Source organism: Vanessa atalanta, chromosome Z (assembly GCF_905147765.1).
Source record: "Vanessa atalanta chromosome Z, ilVanAtal1.2, whole genome shotgun sequence".
Taxonomy (NCBI): Eukaryota; Metazoa; Arthropoda; class Insecta; order Lepidoptera; family Nymphalidae; genus Vanessa; species Vanessa atalanta.
This window is the reverse complement of record NC_061902.1, coordinates 15974206-15997631: the sequence shown is the minus strand read 5'-3', so window position 1 is coordinate 15997631 and position 23426 is coordinate 15974206. Positions and strand designations below refer to the sequence as shown.

Sequence of the window (23426 nt, the reverse complement as noted above, 5' to 3'; positions counted from 1 at the left end):
TGGTGGCGCATTGGCGATGTAAGGATAAATTCATTTACGGCGCTAATGTCTACGGGCAGTCTTGACCACTTATGGTAAGTGGTGGCAGGTACCTATTAGTCCTTCCGTCAACCAATTCCATAAAAAACGAACCTGAATTATTTAATTTAGTTGCGGACCACCCTCTTATTTTTTAACGATATACGTCAATAGATTAGTAAAGCTGAAAATGATAAGCGTTTCATTAACTCAATAGCCTCTAGTCAACCAATAGAAAACAAAAACTCGCAATCAGCATTATAAGTCGTCCCGATTGCGACGTAGTTAGTTGTTTCATTTTAGGTTACAGGCTTTCAAATGCCGGAATTAATAGTCTACGGTTGTTTACGTATCCGACGTTGCAATCAGGCCCTCGCTATCGGATACTGACACATGAGCGGTGCCTAATATACATGGTCGTGATATTTTGATCAACCCTCGAATTTATTGGCTAATATCGTCACCAAGCGAAAACTGAATTTGATTCCATACGCTTCTAAATATGCGGAATGATTTTAAATAATTATATATACTTAATTAATTATTAGTATATTTGTTGTAGTTGCTATATATAACTATTGATAGCCATTATTCGTTCGTTTAACGGTATGCCTACAGCAGGTTGCCGCGTAGAAAGGAGTCGAGGATTCAAAGTGGAAACATTCGTCGTCACTTCCTTAAATAAAGTCGACGCCTTAGTGGAGCGGTAAATAGCCATATTTGTAATAACTTGCATAAAAACTACGGCAGGATTCTTAAAAAAAATACCTATTTTAGCAATTACTTAACTGATAACATGTTTAAGTTATATTTGTTTTTATTCACTGCCAATGGAAAGAAGCAGCCTGAAAATATCTCAAAGCTGAACCGAGGCCTCCCACTCAGATAACTTCTTCGGTTTACTTTGGACTAATAGTTTGAGCCACTGGGGTGGAATGGGTATCGAGCTCAAGTCTTCTAAAGATTAAAGTATTATGCTTAAATTCTTAAGATAGATTTCGGCAATGGCAAGATTTCTCAAAGAGATAGACTCCTCGCTCTAATAAAAATACACTGTAACTGCGATCTGACACTACCGGAGTTCAGGACCACGCGCTCAATCTACCTTTTGTTTTTTTTTTTACAAATTTAGGTATGCACCTACAAGGTAGGCACTTGTACTTTAGTACTCAGAATACTTAGTCCTGATGTTGCTTCCTATAAAATTCGGAACTCGGATTAGGACGTAATCGTCAGGAAAAATATGCAGTTGTAACACTCGATCACCATCCACGCCTATACAGTTTGCCTGTTTTAGATAAGAGAAAACTTACATATTTAAAAAAAAAAATATTAATTATACATTTCAGTTTAGTAAGGCGTTTCATATATCTCTAATATAATATAAGAACTTAAATTATAAGGCGCACAGGACGTTATACAAGTAAACTAACTTCCGTTTCCGTTTCTATTCGCATGAATAAACACATGTCTAGGCGAGATTCATGCGTCAGGAAATTAAACATTTTAAATAATGTTTCACATCTTAGATATTAATAGCCAATTTTTGCCAAATTAAGCCAATTTTTGTCCCAGTCATTATGGGACCATAGCCCATACAAAGTCAAAGTCAAAGTCAAAAATCTTTATTCAATATAGAAGTGTTTGCACTTGCTTATTGATTGTCAAAAATCTACCACCGGTTCGGAATTTAGCACCTCGGACCTGAGAAGAACCGGCGAAAGAAACTCAGCGGGATATATTTTTTTTCATTTTTTTTTTAACCATTTTCCATGTAGGTACAATGATAAGTATATTTTAGTTGTTTGAAACAGCCTGGAGGCGATCATTTCATTCCCAAGGTGTGCAGTCAACTAAAAAGTCATTAGTGTTGTAATATCCTTTAGCACACAAACGCTCTTTAACGACTCTTTTGAATTTTATAATTGAATAATTTTGAACGTTTTCTGGGATCCTGTTGTAAAAACGTATACATTGCCCCAAAAAAGAGTTACTAACCCTGTGTAATCGGGTACTTGGAGTAACAAGTTTATTCTTGTTCCTAGTGTTAATAGAATGTACGTCACAATTTCTGGGAAAATCATTTATGTTTTTGCGTACATACATAACATTATCAAAAACAAATTGAGAAGCGACAGTCATTATTTTAATTTCTTTAAATTTACCTCTTAACGAATCTTTTGGGACCAGGTTATAAATTGCACGAATAGCCCTCTTCTGCAGTAGAAAAATAGTATTCATGTCAGCTGCATTACCCCAGAGTAGGATGCCATACGACATTATACTATGGAAATAACTGAAGTACACAAGGCGTGCCGTATCCACATCAGTCAAAAGTCTAATTTTTTTTACCGCATAGGCTGCAGAGCTAAGTCTATTCGCCAATTTATTTATATGGGGGCCCCATTGGAGCTTAGAGTCTATTGTCATACCAAGGAACTCTGTAGATTCTAAAACATCTAATGCTTCCCCGTTTAAACGTACACTCGTTTTGACACATCTTACATTGGGAGTAGTGAATTTAATACATTTAGTCTTTTTACTATTTAACATTAAATTATTAACACTAAACCAATTTACTATTTCAGAGAGAGTATTGTTCACATCGTCATATATTGAAAGACGTCTTTTTATTTTAAAAATTAAAGAAGTATCATCAGCAAACAATACTATCTCGAGTTTATCACCTAGGAGATGTGGCAGGTCATTTATATAAACAAGGAAGAGAAATGGTCCAAGAATTGATCCTTGACGGACCCCCACAGTAACTGGAGACCCGGGAGAGAGACAAAATCGGTTATGGTCTTATTATCATGAAAAATATAGTCGATTTCTGATTGCAATTTAAAAAAGAATTAATTTTGCTGGCTGGTTAGAAAAATTGAAAAAAAATGAAAAACGTAAACAAAATTAAAGTAAATTGTTGTCGCCAAACTTTATCATTTTCGAGCCGAATGTAGATGAATGACTTGCAGTTTACAATGAAATTAAATCATAACAAAAACCTGTTATAGGTCACGAAATTCCTTTCCTAACCTAAGTTCCTTAAGTTTCGCGGGGGACCAACAAGTTATTAGTAAAAGTGTAGTCAAAACCCAATTCATGATTATGACGTTAGAATATATAATTTTTAAATACCACTTATTTGGTAAAATTTGTCCGAGGATCGACTTGACAGCAACATTTCTTTTCAATTTCTTTCTTAGCAACTCTCAAGAGTTTAAAAAACAAAAAGATAACACTGTTAAATTACATGGATGTCCTGCCTAATTTTTAACAAATATCTTATATAATATTTTTAAAATATGTTCTAGCTGGCAAGCTCCATATAAGCTGAAGCTATCGTAGTGAACCCGTTTAAACAAATATGCCCGAGTGGGTTGTATTTATTCAATCAGACAGATTCAAAGTCCAAACAGCAATATCTTGTAATACCCCGTTTAAATGGTGATTGAGCCGGTGTAATTACAGCTACAAGGAACACATCATCTGAGATCCCGTGGCTCGGGGCGCATTAACGGTGTCTCAAACAACTTATTTATTATTTATACGATGATGATCGCATACCGATTGTGACTCGTACAACATTACACAGGCTTGTGTAAGCATAAGTGAGCACGCTATTGTTTACGTTTTGAAAATTCGAAGAGATCAGGCGCAGGAATAATGACTTAATTCCCGAGACACATCCTCCAAAATACGGTAGCCGAGATCATAATGAGATATTTGTAAGCACATTATCCAGCCACTAGACTACGATATATACCTACGACTATTTATATTTTATATAAAGATGGTCATATAAATTATATCAATGGACAGAGTGGCCGGGCTTTAGACCAAGTAAATTGAGTTAGTCTATTTTCTGCGACGTGATTTAACGTGCATTACTTATACAGGGATAGATAGACGGATTTCAAATGTTAGTTAAATGAACGGACCGAGAGGTCAGACTCTTGACAAATTAGATTAAGTGAGTATTTTCCACCGACGCCATATGACACGTCACGAACCTGTAATTACATCGGTGCACCCCTCGCAACGCAGCACCGCTTGCGGGCACAAAATATTAAAAGAACGTATTTTACACGTCATATACCGACAGTCATTATTTCGTTGAAGCTTTTTTTCATGCCTTATTTTTACCTCACAAGCGTGTTTTAATGTATATGCGTGTTTCACTATACGCGTTAAAAAAACTTTTTTAACTTCAATCGACTTGCGTATTTGACAAAGGCAAGGTATCAATTTATATAAGAAATTGATAATTGCTGGATAAAAAATATAACTGTCTTGGATAGTGTAAGCCGCAATCATTCATGTTTCTTTACACATTATACTGTATATCGCTTTGTCACGCAGCTAATCGTCTTGCTAAGTGCATGGATAAAATTAATACCAAGAACAATTTTGAATCAGAACAAAATCTTTACGCCAGTTATCCTACCATTTAAATATCGGTTTTAATATTGAAATTGCAAGTATTTGACATCTTACCTAATTGTCAGCGCGTTGATATTCTGTTTTTATTATATGTCTGTTTGTTGATTACTTATTTTTTACTAAGTTGACCAAATACAATATTTTCGTTTGTTTCCTATCATGACTAATAATTACTGGAAACAAAGTTTCTATAGGTCATTTTTTGCAAGACAATGTTGCGATACCGATAAAATGATCACAGTAAACAGCCGATTTAAGTCCAACCAAAAATACAGATAAGCGAGATAATTACTAACTTTTAGAGCGTCAATAGTGCAATGATTTTAGGGCCGCCAAGCGATAGTAAAATATTAAAAAGTAGCAGGATCGATCCTGACCTTAATTAATTTATGGCATTGCTAGTACTCTTTAAAAAAAACAAATACGATATAGGAAGATTGAGGCCTAGATATATACAAGGAGAGTGAGCAGTCTAATTTAAAGCGACCGAACTGCCGCTGCTTAGTAATAATATTATTTACTAAAACCTCCGAAACGTGCTGCATCTGCAGAAATTGTATTAATATTGGTTTAGTGTTTTTTCAGTTAGCCTTTACAAAAATATATCTCTTTATAACTGGAGATATATACATATGCAAGCGCGAGGGTCCATGAGGCGACGTCTCATCGCATAAAAACAATTTTATTAGTTTAGTTCTTTATAGTATTTAAACGGTTGTTTTTGTATAGGAAATGTTTGTAAACAGTTGTAATTTTAATTACTACTAGGATATTAACCCCATGTGATGTAATTTATTAACAATAAGTGCATTTATAATACGAATTGGAATATTCGAAAAAGACTTGAAAAACTATAAATATTCTTAAAAACAAAACGGACGACCTATACCTCTGGAAAATGGCTTGAGTAGACTTATCCTTAATTTATAGTTTTTTTTAATTTATTTATTTATTATTATTAGGGTTTTTTCTTAGTAGTCTAGATAGATGGGCGGTAATCCATGATGAACTTAGAATTGTTGACTTCGATTTAAAGTGAAAGGATTAAATTAACATATGTAAATATTATATACCCTTATAAGCCGGTGAGACTACTAATTCACTGATTGTTTCTTTATCTAGTCGGCTCTGATCCGAGGCCAGGCTGATAAAAAACTAGTGAGTTTCTGTCTTAAAAATATTAATCAATAAATATTGTTCATTAAAACAATACATTTTGGATAAAAACGCCTGGATTTAGGCTTCGGTTCCAACACAGGACTGATTAAGAACAATAATTGTGAAATCTAACATAATTGTAGATCTGGTTACTTAAAAGACAAATTACACGAGCTTCTTGCCGTTTCTTCTCGCTGGAGGCTGCTTTTCGAAACGTTGGTAGAGATGATATGTTGACGATTCGATATTGCTTTATTGTACGGTTTACGGGATTTGTACAGATTTGATTTGATTTTCTCAGTGTCAGACTTGAGATTGGATATTGGGAGTGTGTACACACCCGTACCTCGACCTCGCCACACGTAAAGCCATTGATCCTGCGTCGGAACTCGTGCCGTGTCGAATTTGCCGTCCTATCGGATTATGAGAGCAAGGGAATATAGTACATAGCTTCCTCACAGTCACAAGGAACATAACGTCTTAGTTCTCAAAGTTGGTTTCGCATTGCCGATTTAAGGGATGGTTAATAATCGCATCAATGTCTATGGACGATGGTGCCCCACACCATGTGACCATGAGCGAATGGGCCAAGTTAACTGATAAATGCAGTCTCGTTTGTCACGTATAAAATCCTATACAATAGCCCATGATGCGATGTCACAGAGATTAATTAAAACCCGCCTAATGACTTTGGCGTTCTGTTTGCAGTTGACCTAGCCATTACATAAACTGTTTCCTTTATGTAATGACTAAGTAAACTGCGATTCTCGACAACTGATTTCAAACCAGAGTCGAGCAAATTTTAACGTCAAAAAAGTCTCACTAAATATCAGGCGTTTGCAAATTACTCATGTTTATACTTCCTAAACACAAAATGCAACCAAATATTCTCTCTGAAGAATCTTCAATCTTCACTTGGTGGTAGGGGCTTTGTGCAAGCCCGTCTGGGTAGGTACCACCCACTCATCAGATATTCTACCGCCAAACAGCAGTACTCAGTATTGCTGTGTTCCGGTTTGAAGGGTGAGTGAGCCAGTGTAACTACAGGCAAATGGGACGTAACATCTTAGTTCCCAAGGTTGGTGGTGCATTGATGTAAGGAATGGTGAATATTTCTTACAACGCCATTGTCTATGGACGGTGGTGACCACCTACCATCAGATGGCCCATTTGCTCGTCCGCCTAACGATATCATAAAAAAAATAATCATTCATTAATTATAAGAAAGTCATTAGAAGCGTTGCTTTAAATACGAGACACGTAGCGCAGTCGTTTCACCTTCAATATTTCCATGTAGTATCTCCTACAAAACATTGCTAACCTCATACGACTCCTTCTCATTTCTGTTGCACGTCAAATGAACGGACAAATACTTTACACAGAGACCACAGATAAATAGAAAGCGTGAAGTATCTCCATAGCGTCAGGAAACCAATATATGAAAAGTTTAATATTTGAATCATATTTGTCGGTACATTTCATAAAGTAGCGCCAGCGTTGCGTTCACTCGCTCGTGACATCGAATAGAGCTGCAGGATAGAATACCGGATATATTACACAAAGCGTAAACAACTGGATATTATATCCGTCAAATATTATATCCGTCTGCGTTTTCACCTTTGTTTCACCCTTGTCGCCGCTCCGCCCTCGCTTATCGTAGCGTTTGATTAAATACTTCTATGAACTTTCTCAATAAATGGACTAAATAACGCAAAGTTAATTTTCAATCGTACAATCTCTTCAGTTTCATAACATACGAGCAGTAATTCGCGGTTTCGCTCGCGTTCTAGGGATCGTCAGGTACTAGGTATAAATAGTATTCTATATCCTTCCTTGGAGAAATTTCGGTTTCAGCCGTGCAGCAGATGGACAGAGTTCCTTTCGCACTTATAATATTGGTTTATTGTAAGCCGAATTTTATTTAATGTTTTAATTTTTTTTTTTTTATTTTTTTTTATTATCAAAGACTGCTGGTAATTATATTTTGCGAATGGCAACAAAAATGTGTGCGGGGAAGGAGGATACGGTTATTTGATTCATTCGGTTTTGAGCGTTGAAGCAAAAACAAAAGAAATCAATAAAGAGAACAATGTAAAGTCAAGAGAGAATAAAGAAAGTGATTGTGATCATTACGGAGTTTTATTACGGAGATATTTTGTTAAGATTACAATATATGTATGGTTTTTGTATATAAGAATATACAGTCCAACATAGTAACTAATATTACAAATGCTGAATGTCAGTTCGTTTATTTATTTGTCACGTCTTAACTGCTAAATCGATTACCATGAAATTTTTATATACAATTTGTCAGGGTTCAACAAAATAATCTAACCTAACACCTGGACCCCTTTCCCCTCTTAAGCTTGCTGTGTTCCGGTTTGAAGGGTGAGTGAGCCAGTGTAATTACAGGTACAAGGGACATAACATCTTAGTTCCCAAGGTTGGTCGCGCATTGGCGATGCAAGGAATGATTAATATTTCTTACAGCACAATAGTCTATGGATGGTGGTGACCACTTACCATCAAGTGGCCCATATATTTGTCCACCAATTTATACGATAATAATTTTTTTTTTATGTGAACGAATACAGCATCACTAGCATCTCTGTCCGCCCGTCAGAGCCTCTTTTCTCCGGTTCCACTGGACGGACACGGCTTTCATTTGGTAGTCAAATAGAGTGAAGTGAATCACGGTGTATAGCGTAAATTAACGTAGTCTGATTCTATGGGTTGATGTGATGGCGGGACATTGCCGTGCAAACTATAAAATAAAATACGAATATGGCATAAACATTAATCTTGATCACCTCGTTGGTCCAGTGGTTAGATATGAGGCCGCAGATTATGAGGTCCGGGGTCCAAGACCCAGTTCAAGCTGATGAAAAGTTATTAGATTGGGTATGTTTAGCCCAGTTCTTCGGAAAGCAATTTAACCACTTGGTCCTGAGCCTGTATCCCTTTCCGGTCGTGGCGTAGTTGCCGTTCAATCGAATTATGAGAGTGATCGTATACAGTGCACCTGTGTTTGCACACACAGTAGTGCAATATAATATCCTGCGTATTTGGCTCGCACATCATTATCATCAAGATAATTCCCTTACCTCTCGTATTATTTGATCCTGAGATCGATCTCTGATGTATTAGATAAACTTTTATTTTTAAATTACGCAATCGACTCGAGTCTTCATGTCGATTTTAGGTTATTATCGTTCAACTGAATAACATATATAAACATTGCCACCGACATGTTTCGCTTGCGTTGCACAATTGAGTGATGTCATCCCGAGGAATCATAACAGAAAAATCATTAGAAGCGCACGAACCGAACACTAAAGATTGTTACGACGTGTTACTTTAGAGACGATATGAAAACCGTTTGCGACTGTAGTTAGTCCTGCGCCGGCGAATGCGCCGTTCAACTTACGGAAAATTATGTACATGACTTGCGTATCATACAAATCCATAATCTTTGATCTCAGTGGTGGTATAGACGACGTAACTCGTTTCATGAAATCAAATATTTTCATGATTTCAACAGGTTGTTGTTACTCTCGGTAACATGCGACTGTGTCTGATGAAAGAGAATCTTCTCCTGTGAATAACTTACCTTCCAGACGTCGGGCCGGATGATGGATGACGCACGAACGGCATGCGGGACTTCCCCCGAGGCTCGCTCGCGATAGCACCCCGGCCCGCGCCTCGTCCTATGCCGAAGCGTTCTGTTGGCATCGCTCCGATAGGCGGCCCGCCTCGCTGCTGAGGAATTACAATCATTAATATACCTGTTTCGACTTTTAACATGTATTCATGTATGTATTCTAACACAGTGAATAAGGTTAAACAAACTTTACATTTACGTATTCTACGCGGTTTACTAATAGCTCCGCTATATTGTGTACTACTAATAGTTCTCGATTAATATCACTCTATTTAAGATACTATTCACAATAATTTTGCTTCCAAAGTTCCGATAAAACTTTCGTCAACATAAAAAAACGTTATTTTTTAGCCATCATTGAAACTCTATAATTTTCATGGAATCTATATTCGATGTCAAATTTTGTTTAATTGGGTTTCGTTCTCTTTTCATTGGAGTAAACTATATAAAAAAAAAAAAAAAAAAACTATATACAGCGTGATGAGCCGTGGATTTTAGGGCAGAGTACAATATCTATATCTTGTATGGGTACCATGAGAACCGACCTAAAATATATTGTTGCGTAAAACGAATCCTAACCAATCACATTGCAGCCTAAAAGCTCCCATTCAAGTTTGCTGCCTGGAAAACTCAACCAGATTATTTTATCCGGCTTTATTTCACGACAATAAAGGCAAGCAAATCTTACAAACTACTATTCGCATCTATCAAAAGTTTCGATTGATGGATGTTTATCCAATCACATAGATAATACTCGAATAGCATAGGGTACTTGATATCCTGGAAAAATATACCTAGCACCAGCACCGCGCTCCCCTTAGACGCGAACAAAGCTGCGGGCAGAAACTAGTTCTAATATATACAGAGACATTATTACCAAAGTACGATGGAATTAGCTGAGCAGAAAACTTATGCTTTGCACTCATATGATCATACGCTCGTCGTCGTCGCACGTCACTAATCTAAATTTAAAGGTGAAACTGCGAAGCGCACCCCCTCATATAATAACGTTATATAATAAAACCTTCTCCAAAACATCTGGTACAAGTTCTATGTATATCGGTTGAGTAGTTTTTTTTCCGATAGACATTACAAAATAAACGTCTCCTCATTATATGCCTCATCTGTAAAATTTGATTTTAAGAGAAGCCTCATTGATTACTTGGCTAGTTATATATTAGTTTGTTTTAGTTAGACCAGATGGGCCACCTGATGTTAAGTGGTCACCATTGCATTAGACTTGAGAAACATTAATCATTCCTCATATCACCAAGGCACATTCAATTTTGGTAACTAATATGTGACGTTCCATGCTTGTTAGTTTCTTATTGTAATCTCAACGTACCGTCTCCTCCTCGAAGGTGTTCAGTGCGACAGGTGGTTTTCCCCGCGGCTGGTATATCAAATCGAAGTACTTCAGCTCCTCTGGGGCCTCGGATGTTCTATCATATAATGCCAACATTTCTTCCCTGCCGTATCTAGACCAAGGAAACAGTGAAAATATATTCTTACAGAAAAAATATATTCTTATACATATTTTAAAGATTATATAAAATACTTTACTTAGTTGTTAATTTTGAAGATATCAAAGCAAAGAAATAAATAGCTCTTTATGGTCGTATGTCAGTTTAGTGCGTTAGGGCTGTTCTGTTGAGTAACAAGTTAACTGTTGAATAACAACAATATTGGTGTTAGAAAAGTCTGGGTTAAATTATTTTTTAGTAAATCATAAAGTCGTTTTCAATCTCTTAATACTATCAAAATAATCTTTTTTTAAAAGTAGATTTTGTCAAAAAAAAAAAACTTCGCAAGTGCGTTTTTTTTTTCTCGTATAAAAATTTGTTTACCTCCGTATTTTTTTTTATTGACAAATTTGCTTTGAACAAGGAACTTTTTAAATTCTCAAGCAAATTTTTTTTTTTTTTAAAAGAATTGACAAATTTTATAGCTCGTCATATTTTGTAATAAACCGATTTCTTAATTCTTTAAATAACTCTCTCTAATTTCTTTGTTTAAATTGAATCAACAAAGAATGCCGACAAAAGCACTTACCTCATCTTAGCGAGCTGCACTTTTGGCACTGGATTGTTATTTGTGTTTCGTGTGATTGCTCCGGTCGAGGTCCCGGGAGTAGGTGTTGAGGTTCCACCTGATGCTGTGGCACCAGCGTTCGGTGGACTGACCGACGTCGGTGGACCCGACGAACCTGTGCCTCCCGCAGCCCCAGCTGAATTAGGGCCTGAACCACCAGGTCCCTGGGACCCACTGGGTCTGGTGTTCTGCGGGTTTCCGGGCCTGGGGTTGTTCTGAGGTGTGTTCGTCCTACCGGCGCTCCGCTCACGTGCAAGGTTGCGTAGCCACTCCGGACCAAACTTTATGGGATTGTTGCGGTCTCCCATTGTTATTTATTCTTCTCGAAAATGATAGGGTTAAGGATAACTGTCGCAGCAGCAACTGCAACCAAGTATGAAACTTAACTTTGAATTTGAATTAATAAAGATTATTTTAATTAGTAATTATAAAATGGCGCCAAAACGTTCGTCCGGCCCGAACGTTCCGATGCAACTAAGCGGGGATTCACGTAGGTAAGTAGTACCGGTCCATGAAAGCACCCCGTGTCTGCGCCCACCGCCCCGAGGCGAGCTTTTCATGTGTTAGATCAAACCTCGTTGGTTGCGTTCAAACTTTATTATTGCGAGTCGAGGTATGTTAACAATTTATTTCAAAGTTCATTAGTTTCATGTATTTACAAAAACTAAATAGAAATAAAAAAAGCGTTCGTTCCGCATTAATTGCACCATTTTTGCATATATATTTTTTTGCATATAGAAATATGTAAAAAAATTCTAATTGGACCTAAAAAATATAGATACTTTTTACTATTCAACTTCGAATAAAAGTCATAAATCTATAAACTAACCAAATGCGCGATTATATTTGTATCGGAAAACATTCGATTCATTTTTTAATTTTTAGTTAGCAACTAAATTGCGTTCATGCTACCATATTAGGGAAAAAGGTTAGAAAACGCGGGAAATATATCAATTGTTTTTTTTTTTATTTGATTATGTCTACAATCAAGTTTGTCAATCCTAGATTCGCTTTAATATGTAAAAACATATATGCCTAAATAATAATTACATGTCACAGGTCACTATATTACAAACATTTAGTGTTTTCAATAATTGTTTGTTAGTATGTAACAATTTAATCAATCGGTTATATTGTAAATATTAATAAAATTATTAATTAATTGTTAATAAGACATCACATACTAATAAAAACAATATCATGTTTTAACTAAAAAAAAAACCCCAAAAATATATTCGCATAGCAATACAACATTTTATTCTAAATATACAAATTAAATTATGATGTTAGATAAATTGTTTTTCAATAGAAATAATTAGCATTATGACCTTGAATCCAGTTAAAATATATTAAATATTATATGCTTTTTAAAATGAAAATATTTGTGCTTTGGGTAAATATGTAAATAGAAAAAAAATTATATTGAAAGTTTAGTTTTATTTACTAAAACAATTTTTATTTACATTCTTTATCATTTCTCTAGTTGTTACAACATTGATTTGATTTAAAAATATAAACATAAAGGTTTGATAAAATGAATCAGACCCTTTGCAACATCGGCAGAGAAATGAAAATTGTAGAAAGTTTTCCTTGAACATAATTATACAAAAAGTATCATTTCATTTATTATGGATTTTAGGACCTAACTACTCCTACTTTGTCTGAAATTGTAAAAAAAAATGCTTTGAATTTGTCTAATTGCTAATTCCTACTAATAATAATTGATCTTTATAAAAAAATCTGATAATTCTGTCGTCAGTTTGAATATGTGTTAGTACACTTTGATTAATTACTTTAGTTTAATGGATAGCGGTTATCAGCTGCACAGCAGTTCTTTGTTATTCAATATTTGTTTTTGAAGGTAAGCCTAGTTTATATATCATTTTATCCAAATTCATTTCATAAGCGCTTTATTTACTTTATTAAACATTAAATCCAAGTATAATTAATTATGAATATTTATGGATTCCAGTAATATGATATGGGTGTCATATTATTAAAAGTAAGCCTTTTACATAAAAAGGCATATCATGTTATGTTTCAAACTTTATATTTTACATTAAGTTTACCTTTTATTTATGAAAATTATTCAATAATATATCATATTCAATGCTGCTAGAAAATATAAGCTATACAAATTAACTTAGCTAAGCAAAATAATCGCAAATTTATAATGCCATTTAATTATATAGAATATTTCGCAAGGCAATGCAACACTTATGTTACTAATTTGATAACAATAACAATGAAGCAATCATATGTTTATATGATTCTAGTATACATTATGTTACTAACGTACTTGATACTGATTTAACAATAAGTTAATTCAATAAGAACCAATAAGAAAATTTATAAACATTGACTAACTATTAATTAATTATCTTGATTATAATTGATTGGTGTTGGCAATTAAATTTGTGCAAGTTAGACTTAAACGTGCTAAACAATCTTATGGAAAATATATACAAAATATATTCACTCGGCTAAATAAAATGTATGAATTTTGCAATCTGGGTCAATTCATCAATTGACTTGATACAGATAAAATATCATAATAATAATAATAATATTTTAAATTATCATAAATAAAAAAAAATTACATCTGTATTTACATCTATGTATGTGACCTGTTTGTATGATTTATTTAATAATATGTTTATAACAAACGTTATTATAAAACAAAGCAAAGCCCAGTGTGATTGTGTTGATTTACATAATATTAACAAAAATAACAGCAATATTTACCAAAGTAATCGTAATTTTGCAACAATTAACACTTAGCAATACAAAATTACATACCCAAGGTTTTCGCTGATGCAAAATATCCCTTCAGTTTCTAATGATACCTCCTATTCACTAATAAACAGATGTAACTTGTAACAATTACGCGGGTATTCGCCAATAATAAACTTAGAAGTTAATTAGTTTTAAACACTGACTACACTTGTGATTTTCGTACTTCTTCGTTATATTTCGTTCAACATTCAAATGCATTAGTTTAATAATAGACTATAAAGTTACACAAAGAATTTTTTATATTCGGTATTTACACATACCCTCTGATCAACTGGATTATCGGAAGGAATACACGCCATAAATTACATAAATTTTTGTATTACTTGAAATTGTATATATCTGTGATGACATAGCACGCATTACACGATCATCGCAGGCACCTCGTGCTTACTACGATTCCAACAGATTGAAACACATAATCCAAGACTCCAAGAGTCAAGGTGGCAGGTAGGAACTAATTCGTTATACCAAAACGACTTTGACGAAGCGTTACGCGGTTGAATTCCATCTACTCATACTTTGAGAGGAAATAATTCATATTATGACAAGAGATCATAATTACCCAAGATGTTGAGAAGTGATTCAATAATAGACACACGCACCACGCACGACGGCAAGGAAATATGGCCGACCAAAATGTATTGAAGAAGAACGTCAACGCATGCACGAAGTGATACCATAAACAATCAGTACTGCCAACCGTTGACAGATACAACTAGAACACAGACATTTGTATCGTGACAGTATATTAATACATTTTTAAAGCGTGAAGAATATGCAATAATAAAATTAATTTATATTTGCATAATTTACTTATATATATATTTATTCATAATCGTTTGACTTAAGCAATATTTAAAACAAAGAAATATATGGATGTGTATCACACGTATGTCAAATAAATCATATCTTATAAAAATATATTACACAACTCCAGACCTCGTGTTAAAATTAACCTGTAGAAATAACATAATATTTATTTATTTTAAAAAATGTATTTAAAATGGGACTTATTTAAATATATTTGTTGTTTTTTTTAATTTATTTTTCATACAAAATATATTCATTTTAATTTTTAATTGTAGGTACTTTATGTAGCTTAAAGAATATATTATGTTTTATTTTATAGAATTCTGTTAATTTAATCAGATATTATAATATAGAAAGTGTAAGCACATTATTGAAATAATGGATCCTACCGAATTGGGTATATATTGTTGTAAGACGCCATCCAGAGTTTGTACTAAAGAGGAGTTCGGTGGCTATGGCAGTGAGATCCCCTTCGCCCTCTAAGGAGAACTCCACGGGACGACGAGTGAAACAGGTAGTTTCTAGTGAGTGGTAGAGTGTAGGGCAACGGATCGGTTATATCGACACGATCGCTCAGCCTCTCCGATCCGCGCCGAAGATGGCCTTTCCTGTAGTTACATTAAGTGAAAATTACACACAATCCGGTTCCCGCTTAAGTAAAAATAATAATAAGTTTGTGACAAAATGAAAAAAAGTAACAAAGCCTGTTAAAGAACTGTAATTTCTTTTTCTACCTTGATAATAGTATACTCGTAAGAGCCTCGTATAGTTCAAGGTCAGTTCAAATCCTCAGTTCGAGAGCGCAATGTTAGATTCGCTCATAGTCCATAATCTTAAACGACGCGAAACGAACGAACGAACGAACTGTTTCACATTAAATATTTATATATTAAAGTAGAATTAGAACTTTCTCAGTTAGTTCCATGTTTGTTTATTATACAATAACTTTTTTGACTAAACAACTGTTACTAAAAATCATCTCAGCAAATAAGAATTAAAAAATTACTAAGCAGATTTATTATTTACAAGTATGAATGGATGTGAGAATGTTAGCAGCATTACGGCAACGGCCAGACTAATTATAATTCAAATCCTATGTTATATATTTATTTGTGTATGTATGTACTTGCTCAAAATGTACCAGTCCGCCTGTCAATAGTGAAGACAATAAGACGAAGTATAATATATTTTAAAAACTTTTTTGCAATAATCATTCGAACTAAAGTAAGTACGATTTTAATATACTGATATTTTTAGATACAACGCTAGAAACAAGAATAATAAAAGCGGCCAAGTGCGAGTCGGACTCGCCCATGAAGGGTTCCGTAGCAGCAAGTAACAAGGTTTATGTTTATGAAATTCAATTTTTTATTTTTATATTTGAGTTGATTGAATGAAAGGTAAATTGAGGTTTACGTTTAGGGTAATGACATATTAAAAAAAGCTACTTACTAGATTTCGTTCAAGCCAATTGTCGGTGGAAGTTTGCATGGTACATCATATATTTTTTTTAGCTTTATCATTCTCTTATTTTCAAAGTTAAAGGGGGGGGAGGGGGGTGTTACACACATTTTACCACTTTGGAAGTGTCTTTCACGCAAACGAAGTTAAGAAAAATATGATATTAGAAACCTCAATATAATTTTTGAAGACCTATCGTTTTCGGGATAAAGTGGCTGATACGGACGGACAGACAGATAGTCATGACGAATCTATAGGTAAGGGTTCCGTTTTTTGACATTCGGCTACGGAACCCTAATAAGGAACTATTTCAATTAAATTTTAGTCGAATATTGCAAAAAATAAAATAAAGTAAAGTATGGTAACAGCCTGTAATTAGGCATCACTAATAAAAAGTTTTCAAATCTCACTCCACCTGGATCATCAGCATCATCTTATCTCCAATGTATACACCTGGCAGACTCTCATCCACGATTGTCACGTGTGATTATCTCACGGATGTTTGAACTCAGAATCATCGGTCCGCGTCTTGTGAGCCATCAAGGCTCCTATTATATATTAATATAATTAACGAAACTTATTTTTTTACATAAATATAAACTATTTAAAAAGACGACGAATAGGTAATCTTCCAATAATCATGATAATCATTGATTATATGTCCCAAACTCATGGTTCATTATTGGTACAATGGGTAGAAGCAAATAGTATAGTAGGGACTATACCCTATGATCCTCCTCAGTTAAAGTTTTAATAATGTGTAATACAAAAACTATTTCGAAGTCGACTGGTGCTCCAGAGAGTAACGCATCCAATTTTACAACCCCTTTGATATTAACATGATTTCATGATTCACCGTGGCTAACGTGGCTTGCGTTAAATTACAATTATCTATTCATACCTGTTTCTCGTAAGTAATTGCGCACAATTTGCAAGATTGGTTGACGTTTATCCACTGGTTATCTATATAGTCTCATGTCATTGTGCACAATAAACGGTATACATAACTGTATCAAACATTACAACGTCCGCCGCATTAACACGTTATCTTTATAATTATACCCGGCTTGGCTACCCGGTAGAAGCATTAATATTTAAAATAAATAAAGTGTAAAGTGAAGCACGACCATTCACAAAAAGAAAAAAATCGCAGTGTTTCAGTAATAGAACAATTAACTAAAGTTTCATCACATCAAATTAGTGGTAACGCACTGAGATAAAATATTTAAGGTTAAGTTTATTTCAATATAACAAACACCTGTTTGGGACTTTTCTGCAGTTTACCAATAGTTTCTATTACGCTCCTTAGAGTCGTATCGTAAAATGGACCGCGTGTTATGGAATACGCACTTTCAATACTATAAGTTTAATGTGAAGCATTACGTAGATTTGGTTCATTTAATGCAAAATTGTAAATGCGATTGTGTACACGACTGAATACAAAATGCATATTTTCATTTTGATTACCACCAAGATCTTAGTTCAAGGTAAAGTAATAATTTACCTAGGAAAGGGGTGCAACGTATATTGTATGTGGTACAATGTATATAGTATATGATTATTTTAAGTACATCCCTTCAATCCAAGGGCTCTATACTGTGTACGTGTTAACTTGATCTTTTTGACAGAAGTAAATTTTTCTGATCGACATAACTTTGCAATGACGAACGTATTATTTTCTTAATTTAATGATTTTAAAAATTGTAAAAATATTTTAAAAAAAAAAGAAGATATAACAAAAGTAAAGATTTAAGCGTTATCCGAAAATTTTAAGCCTTTTTATAGCTTCAAAGTAAAATTTAAATAACACAAAGGGACACTGAAAATAATAGACAACATACACAATAATAAAGTTGTTTACTTTCATGGTCTGAACCACCTATTTAAATTTGGCTAGAGGTTAAAAAATAACCCTCTAATATTAAATAGGTACTTATTATCTACTAGCGACCCGCCTCGGCTTCGCACGGGTGCAATGCTTGATACTAAATATACTACAGAATGTCTTACAACGTTCACAGTTTTTCAGTTGTTAGACAATACAACCGCTATGTCCCTGCGTTTTAAATCTGTAATATTTCCGAAAATATTCATTTGAATTACATGCTATAAAGAGCCATATTGATCTAGATTAAATGTAAAATGTATTTAAGGTACTTAATTGGATAAGGATTAATGATGTATTGCTTAAAATTGCTTCGGAAATAAGCCATTATTTCTTGTAAAAAGTCAAGGATAAAAAATGGTTATTGTGTGTTATCCCTAAGAGATAGACATATAGCATCGCAGATTATGTTGAAGAAAAGTAAATTATTTTGATCCATCTCTTAGGGTTCTGCCAGTGTTTGCAACGTAAGCGCAAAAATGTGTTTATTTACGACATCACTTCAGAAACCTCAAAAATTATCCGTGTTTATCTACTATGTTGTGCATGTATTATACAAATAAACCTTCCTCTTGAATCAATTTATCTATTAAAAGAAACCGCATCGAAATCCGTTGTGTAATTTTAAAGATCTAAAGATACATACATCTAAGCAGCATACAAGCAGGGACAAACAGCGGTAAGCGACTTTGTTATGTACTATGTAATGGTATTGACCCACCGTCGCTTATCTACCCAATGTTTTATATGTCTAGAGCAATAAAAAATTTCACACATAATACACCCAAACCATCTTGTTAGAGCTACAAGTATTTTAAAACGTTATGAGAAGGATACAGTAGACATTTAAAATTTTATTTCTTTCACCCTTGGGGACAACCCTTACTTGAATTTTACAAAACCTGTATTTCAAGATGCGTTGGGGTTAGTCTTATCCATTCCGTTCATTCATTCATAATCGGGCTTAAATCGCGATAATAGTATTGTCAGCCATTTTGACAGTTACAGAGCACGTCTGTTACGGGCTTGTCAGGTTGTCAGTAGCTCGGTGAGACCTCCGCGAGCTCTACGACTGCGACTGCTTCTTTATTTCTACTACAAGGCTGCGACACACACACAATACACTAATACTCGAAATCATACCTGACATTGTTCGTGACACAAGAATTTGTTTGGTATAATCCAGTATGCCTTAAATTTATAAAATTTAGCACATCGTATTACAAAAATAAACCTTGACTTTGAATTACTCTTAGTATCAATCGCTTCGCGTACCCTACTAAACGTCAGTATTATAAGTATGTTTTGTCAGTAAAAATATCGTTGGGGTTGTTAAGGTACTGCGATCTATACGTTTGATTATTTTTAACCGATGCTGCGTATGATTTGACCCATTACGTTATGATACTCTTACACACATACTTAATTTGCGTTGTATTTTTAAAACATGTGTTCATAACTTAAGAGGTGGATGGATATACGTCGGTGTCCTTGCTCGATTGTACGTTACAGATAAATATGCCCAGCGGAACCCTCGCACCACCTGCGCCCTGTAATTGCGGACCAAAGTGTCTCAGATCCGTTTAGAATAGCATCTCGTCCGAAACTGATTTTTTAGGCCGCAGAAGGATTAAACCGCGATTGGCCGGCATCGGTCGCTAACGTTAAGTAAATAAAAATAAAGATGTATTCTGAAAAAAATAAGCCGTAGATTCCTTTACTAATGTGTTACTTAAAATAAAATAAAAAGCGGCCAAGTGCGAGTCGGACTCGCCTATGAAGGATTCCGTAGCAGCAAGTAACAAGGTTATGAAATTAAATGTTTTTTTTTTAATTATATTTGAGTTGTTTAAATTGCGGTTTACGGTTAATGAAATAAAAAAAAAAACAACTTACTAGATATAAGATTTTTAAATTAACATGATTATTTTTATTACTAACAGTATTTAAAACAGGACATTTACCATGATTTTTTTTTATTGTTTGGTGCTCGATATTTCGACATTATCTACGAATGTCTTGTTCACGAAACTGAAATACTGTTAGTAACTTACTAGATCTTGTTCAAACCAATTATGCGTGGACGTTTACATGGTAATGTACATCATATCTTTTTTTTTAGTTTTATCATTCTCTTATTTTAGACGTCACAGGGGGGGTTACTTTGGAAGTGTCTCTCGCGCAAACTATTCAGCTTAGAAAAAAAATATGCTTGAAACCTCGATATCATTTTTGAAGGCCATAGATACCATACGTATGGGTTAGACCTAAGTATGGGGAACCCCCAAAATTTATTGTTTTTTTTTTTCTATTTTTGTGTGAAAATCTTTATGCGGTTTACATAATACACCTACTTAACAAGTTTCAACTGTATAGTTCTTATAGTTTCGGAAAAAAGTGGCTGTGACATACGTACGGACAGACAGACAGACATGACGAATCTATAGGGGTTCCGTTTTTTGCCATTTGGCTGCGGAACCCTAAAAACCTCGAGATAGATAGCTTTGGTATAAAGCTAATAATAAGAAATTCTATATTTTGTATAATATTAATTTTATATTTATTACTATTACATGTAATTGTATTTATTTTTTTGGTGTAAAAAAGGAAATTTCAAAGTTTCAAAGTTGTTCTATTTATAATCTTGGAGCTAGAGACTCTCTTCAGGATGTTTTTAACAAAATAGGAATACTGACTGTTGCATCACCGTATATTTACAACAATATTATGTACATTCACAGTAGCATTGATTACTTTGATTAAAATCAGAAGTAAGGATAAGCTTAGAACGCCCAGTTTCCAAAGACTCCGCAAAGTCAATAAATCATTCCAAGAATGATCATGCGAGGTATCCGCTTCTATAATAAAATTACGCAGACAATTTTAACTTTGCCGTTTCATAGATTCAAGTCAATTGTAAAAAATACATTGGTAAAAAAAGCATATTATTCGACACAAGAGTATATTGATGATAAAAAAGCGTGGAGTCAATGCTTGTTGACTTCCAGGCAGGAGACATAACATACATATATAATTGTATTTAACTAACATGACTGTATTTTTAGATATTGAAAAAGAGTAACTACTGAGTTTCTTGCCGGTTTTTCTCGGTAGAATCTACATTCCGGACCGGTGGTAGCTTTACTTTAAATAGTTTTTTAAATAACGATTCAAAGTGCTTGTAAAAGCCTACTTGAATAAAGTATATTTTGATTTTGATTTTATTCACTTTTAATTTTTCTGAATAGCTAAAGCATAAAATTATAGTATAAATACCTACATAACAAGGTGTTAGATTATATTATACTAGCTGTACTTCGAAATTCCGTTCGCGCTAATTTTGGACTTTACAAATATTGAATGATATAAATGAGTGATCCTTTATTTATAGTTGTAGACTGAAGTTTACTCAGTTTATATAGGTTTCATAAACAGTTTGCACACAAACCTTCATGGCCAGGTTTATTAAAAGTTGCCCATCTCTTGAGCTGTCTTAGCCCATTACGAGGTCACACGAGAACATAGGGCCCTGTTAAAAAGCATAAAAACTACAAAGAGAAGATGATTTTGAAGCGTAAGGAACGGTTAATATTTCTTACAGCGCCTTTGTCTATGAGCCACTGATGGTAAGTGGTCGCCTTTGTCAGGTGACCACTTACCATCAGGTGACCCATATGCTCTTCCACCAACCAATGACATAAAAAAAGATATCTTCGTTCATAAGTTAGTATACTCAAACGTTAGTTAGTAGTTTATCTGAACCATGGCTTTGAAAATCTTGTATCATTTGCTAACACGGTAGCACACCGTTTTACCATTAAGATCTAAGCAAGTATGCATCAAACATTTAATTTTAAGAGGTTTCGAAAGAACGTCGTAGAATAAAATACGTCATTAAATAGCGGAAAATGGGTAAGCCCGTTAATTTGTAATGGCAGTAACTTGATATAGAAATGAGTAAAACTATTTCGAACCAATTTGTCATCAATTATCATCCACTTTGAAGAGTCTCCAAGTTGTTTATAATCACAATTTGTATAATAATCTTATACATACATCGTCTCATTTTTTATTAATAAAGCAACAGTAGTGCGTGCTTATCTGTAAGAACATATTCGAAACTCACCGCAGAACACGATCTTGATATCAGAATGAATTAATGAAGCGACTTTCACTAATAATGTAATCATTTTATTCTAGAATTTAAAGGATTCACTCATAAATATAGCCTTCTAATATCATATTATCACAGCTAGCCGGTTTTAAAAATGTCGCAAATGTGATATGACTTTTTAATGAATAGCACTTTGCACTGCTGTAGAGGCATTTAGGCAGTTGTTAGTTATTTTTTACTTATACAATGTTACAAGTAGATTTACGCGTGTCCCCTAAAGAAAGGTGGGGCACTAACAGGTGGCGAGTGCGCCAGAATATACAAAAAATCAGCGGTACACAATCCGTCTCTGTGGGAGGCAGGTACGGGAGCTCTTGCATGCTGTCATGATGCACCGACGGTTGACCTGCCTATATAAAAAATATCAGCCGAAAAATTAGACCGAGTTTCTTAGTGTCTAAAGTAAGTAAACTATAACTTGTAAATGAAAGCAAAAATGTATTTGAAAATGTATAAATTTATCTTGCAATTTGCTCCCAAATTTACAGTGATTATTTTTAAGTATTATAAAAACTTGAAATGAGTAAACAGCGGCGACACCCGCGTGGAATTTCGTTTGAGACGAAATTACTTTGACGAGCAAATGAGCGAACTGATGGTAAGTTGTCACCACAAAAATTAAACTTTCCTTACATTGTCAAGGCGCAACCTACCGCAGGAACCAGTATATTATGTCTCTTGTGGGTGTAGTTACACTGACTCATTCCCGTTCAAACCGAAACACAACAATAATAAGTATTAATGTTTGGTAAGCAGAATAGAATATCTGATGGAACGGCCACAAAGTCCACAAAGTACCACCTAGAAAACGAAGTTCGATCGTATTTGAAGTTTTCGCTGGCTGGAACGGTAAAGAAACCATAGTAAGGAGACCTGCAGCTTGAAGGAATATGAAGTTCCGTTAACGAGCTCATTTTCAATTAGTCTAA

At 34.3% G+C, this 23426-nt stretch overlaps 1 protein-coding gene across 7 annotated transcripts in view; it reads right to left on the bottom strand.

Moving 5' to 3' along the window:
• Positions 1-14845, bottom strand: part of LOC125076170 (GRB10-interacting GYF protein 2) — a 51855-nt gene extending 37010 nt beyond the window's left edge. For 3 of the 7 annotated variants that reach the window (XM_047688161.1, XM_047688167.1, XM_047688165.1), the window contains exons 1-4: positions 14171-14299; positions 11333-11734; positions 10626-10758; positions 9230-9378 (exon numbers count right to left, since the gene is read on the bottom strand). In XM_047688161.1, coding sequence (XP_047544117.1) covers positions 9230-9378; positions 10626-10758; positions 11333-11679 — 629 coding nt within the window. In that variant the 5' untranslated portion in view covers positions 11680-11734; positions 14171-14299. Of the gene's footprint in view, positions 1-9229; positions 9379-10625; positions 10759-11332; positions 11735-14170; positions 14300-14729 lie in introns of those variants that run through there. The other 4 variants (XM_047688162.1, XM_047688163.1, XM_047688164.1 and 1 more) reach the window with 4 other exon arrangements.
• Positions 14846-23426: the final 8581 nt, after the last annotated feature.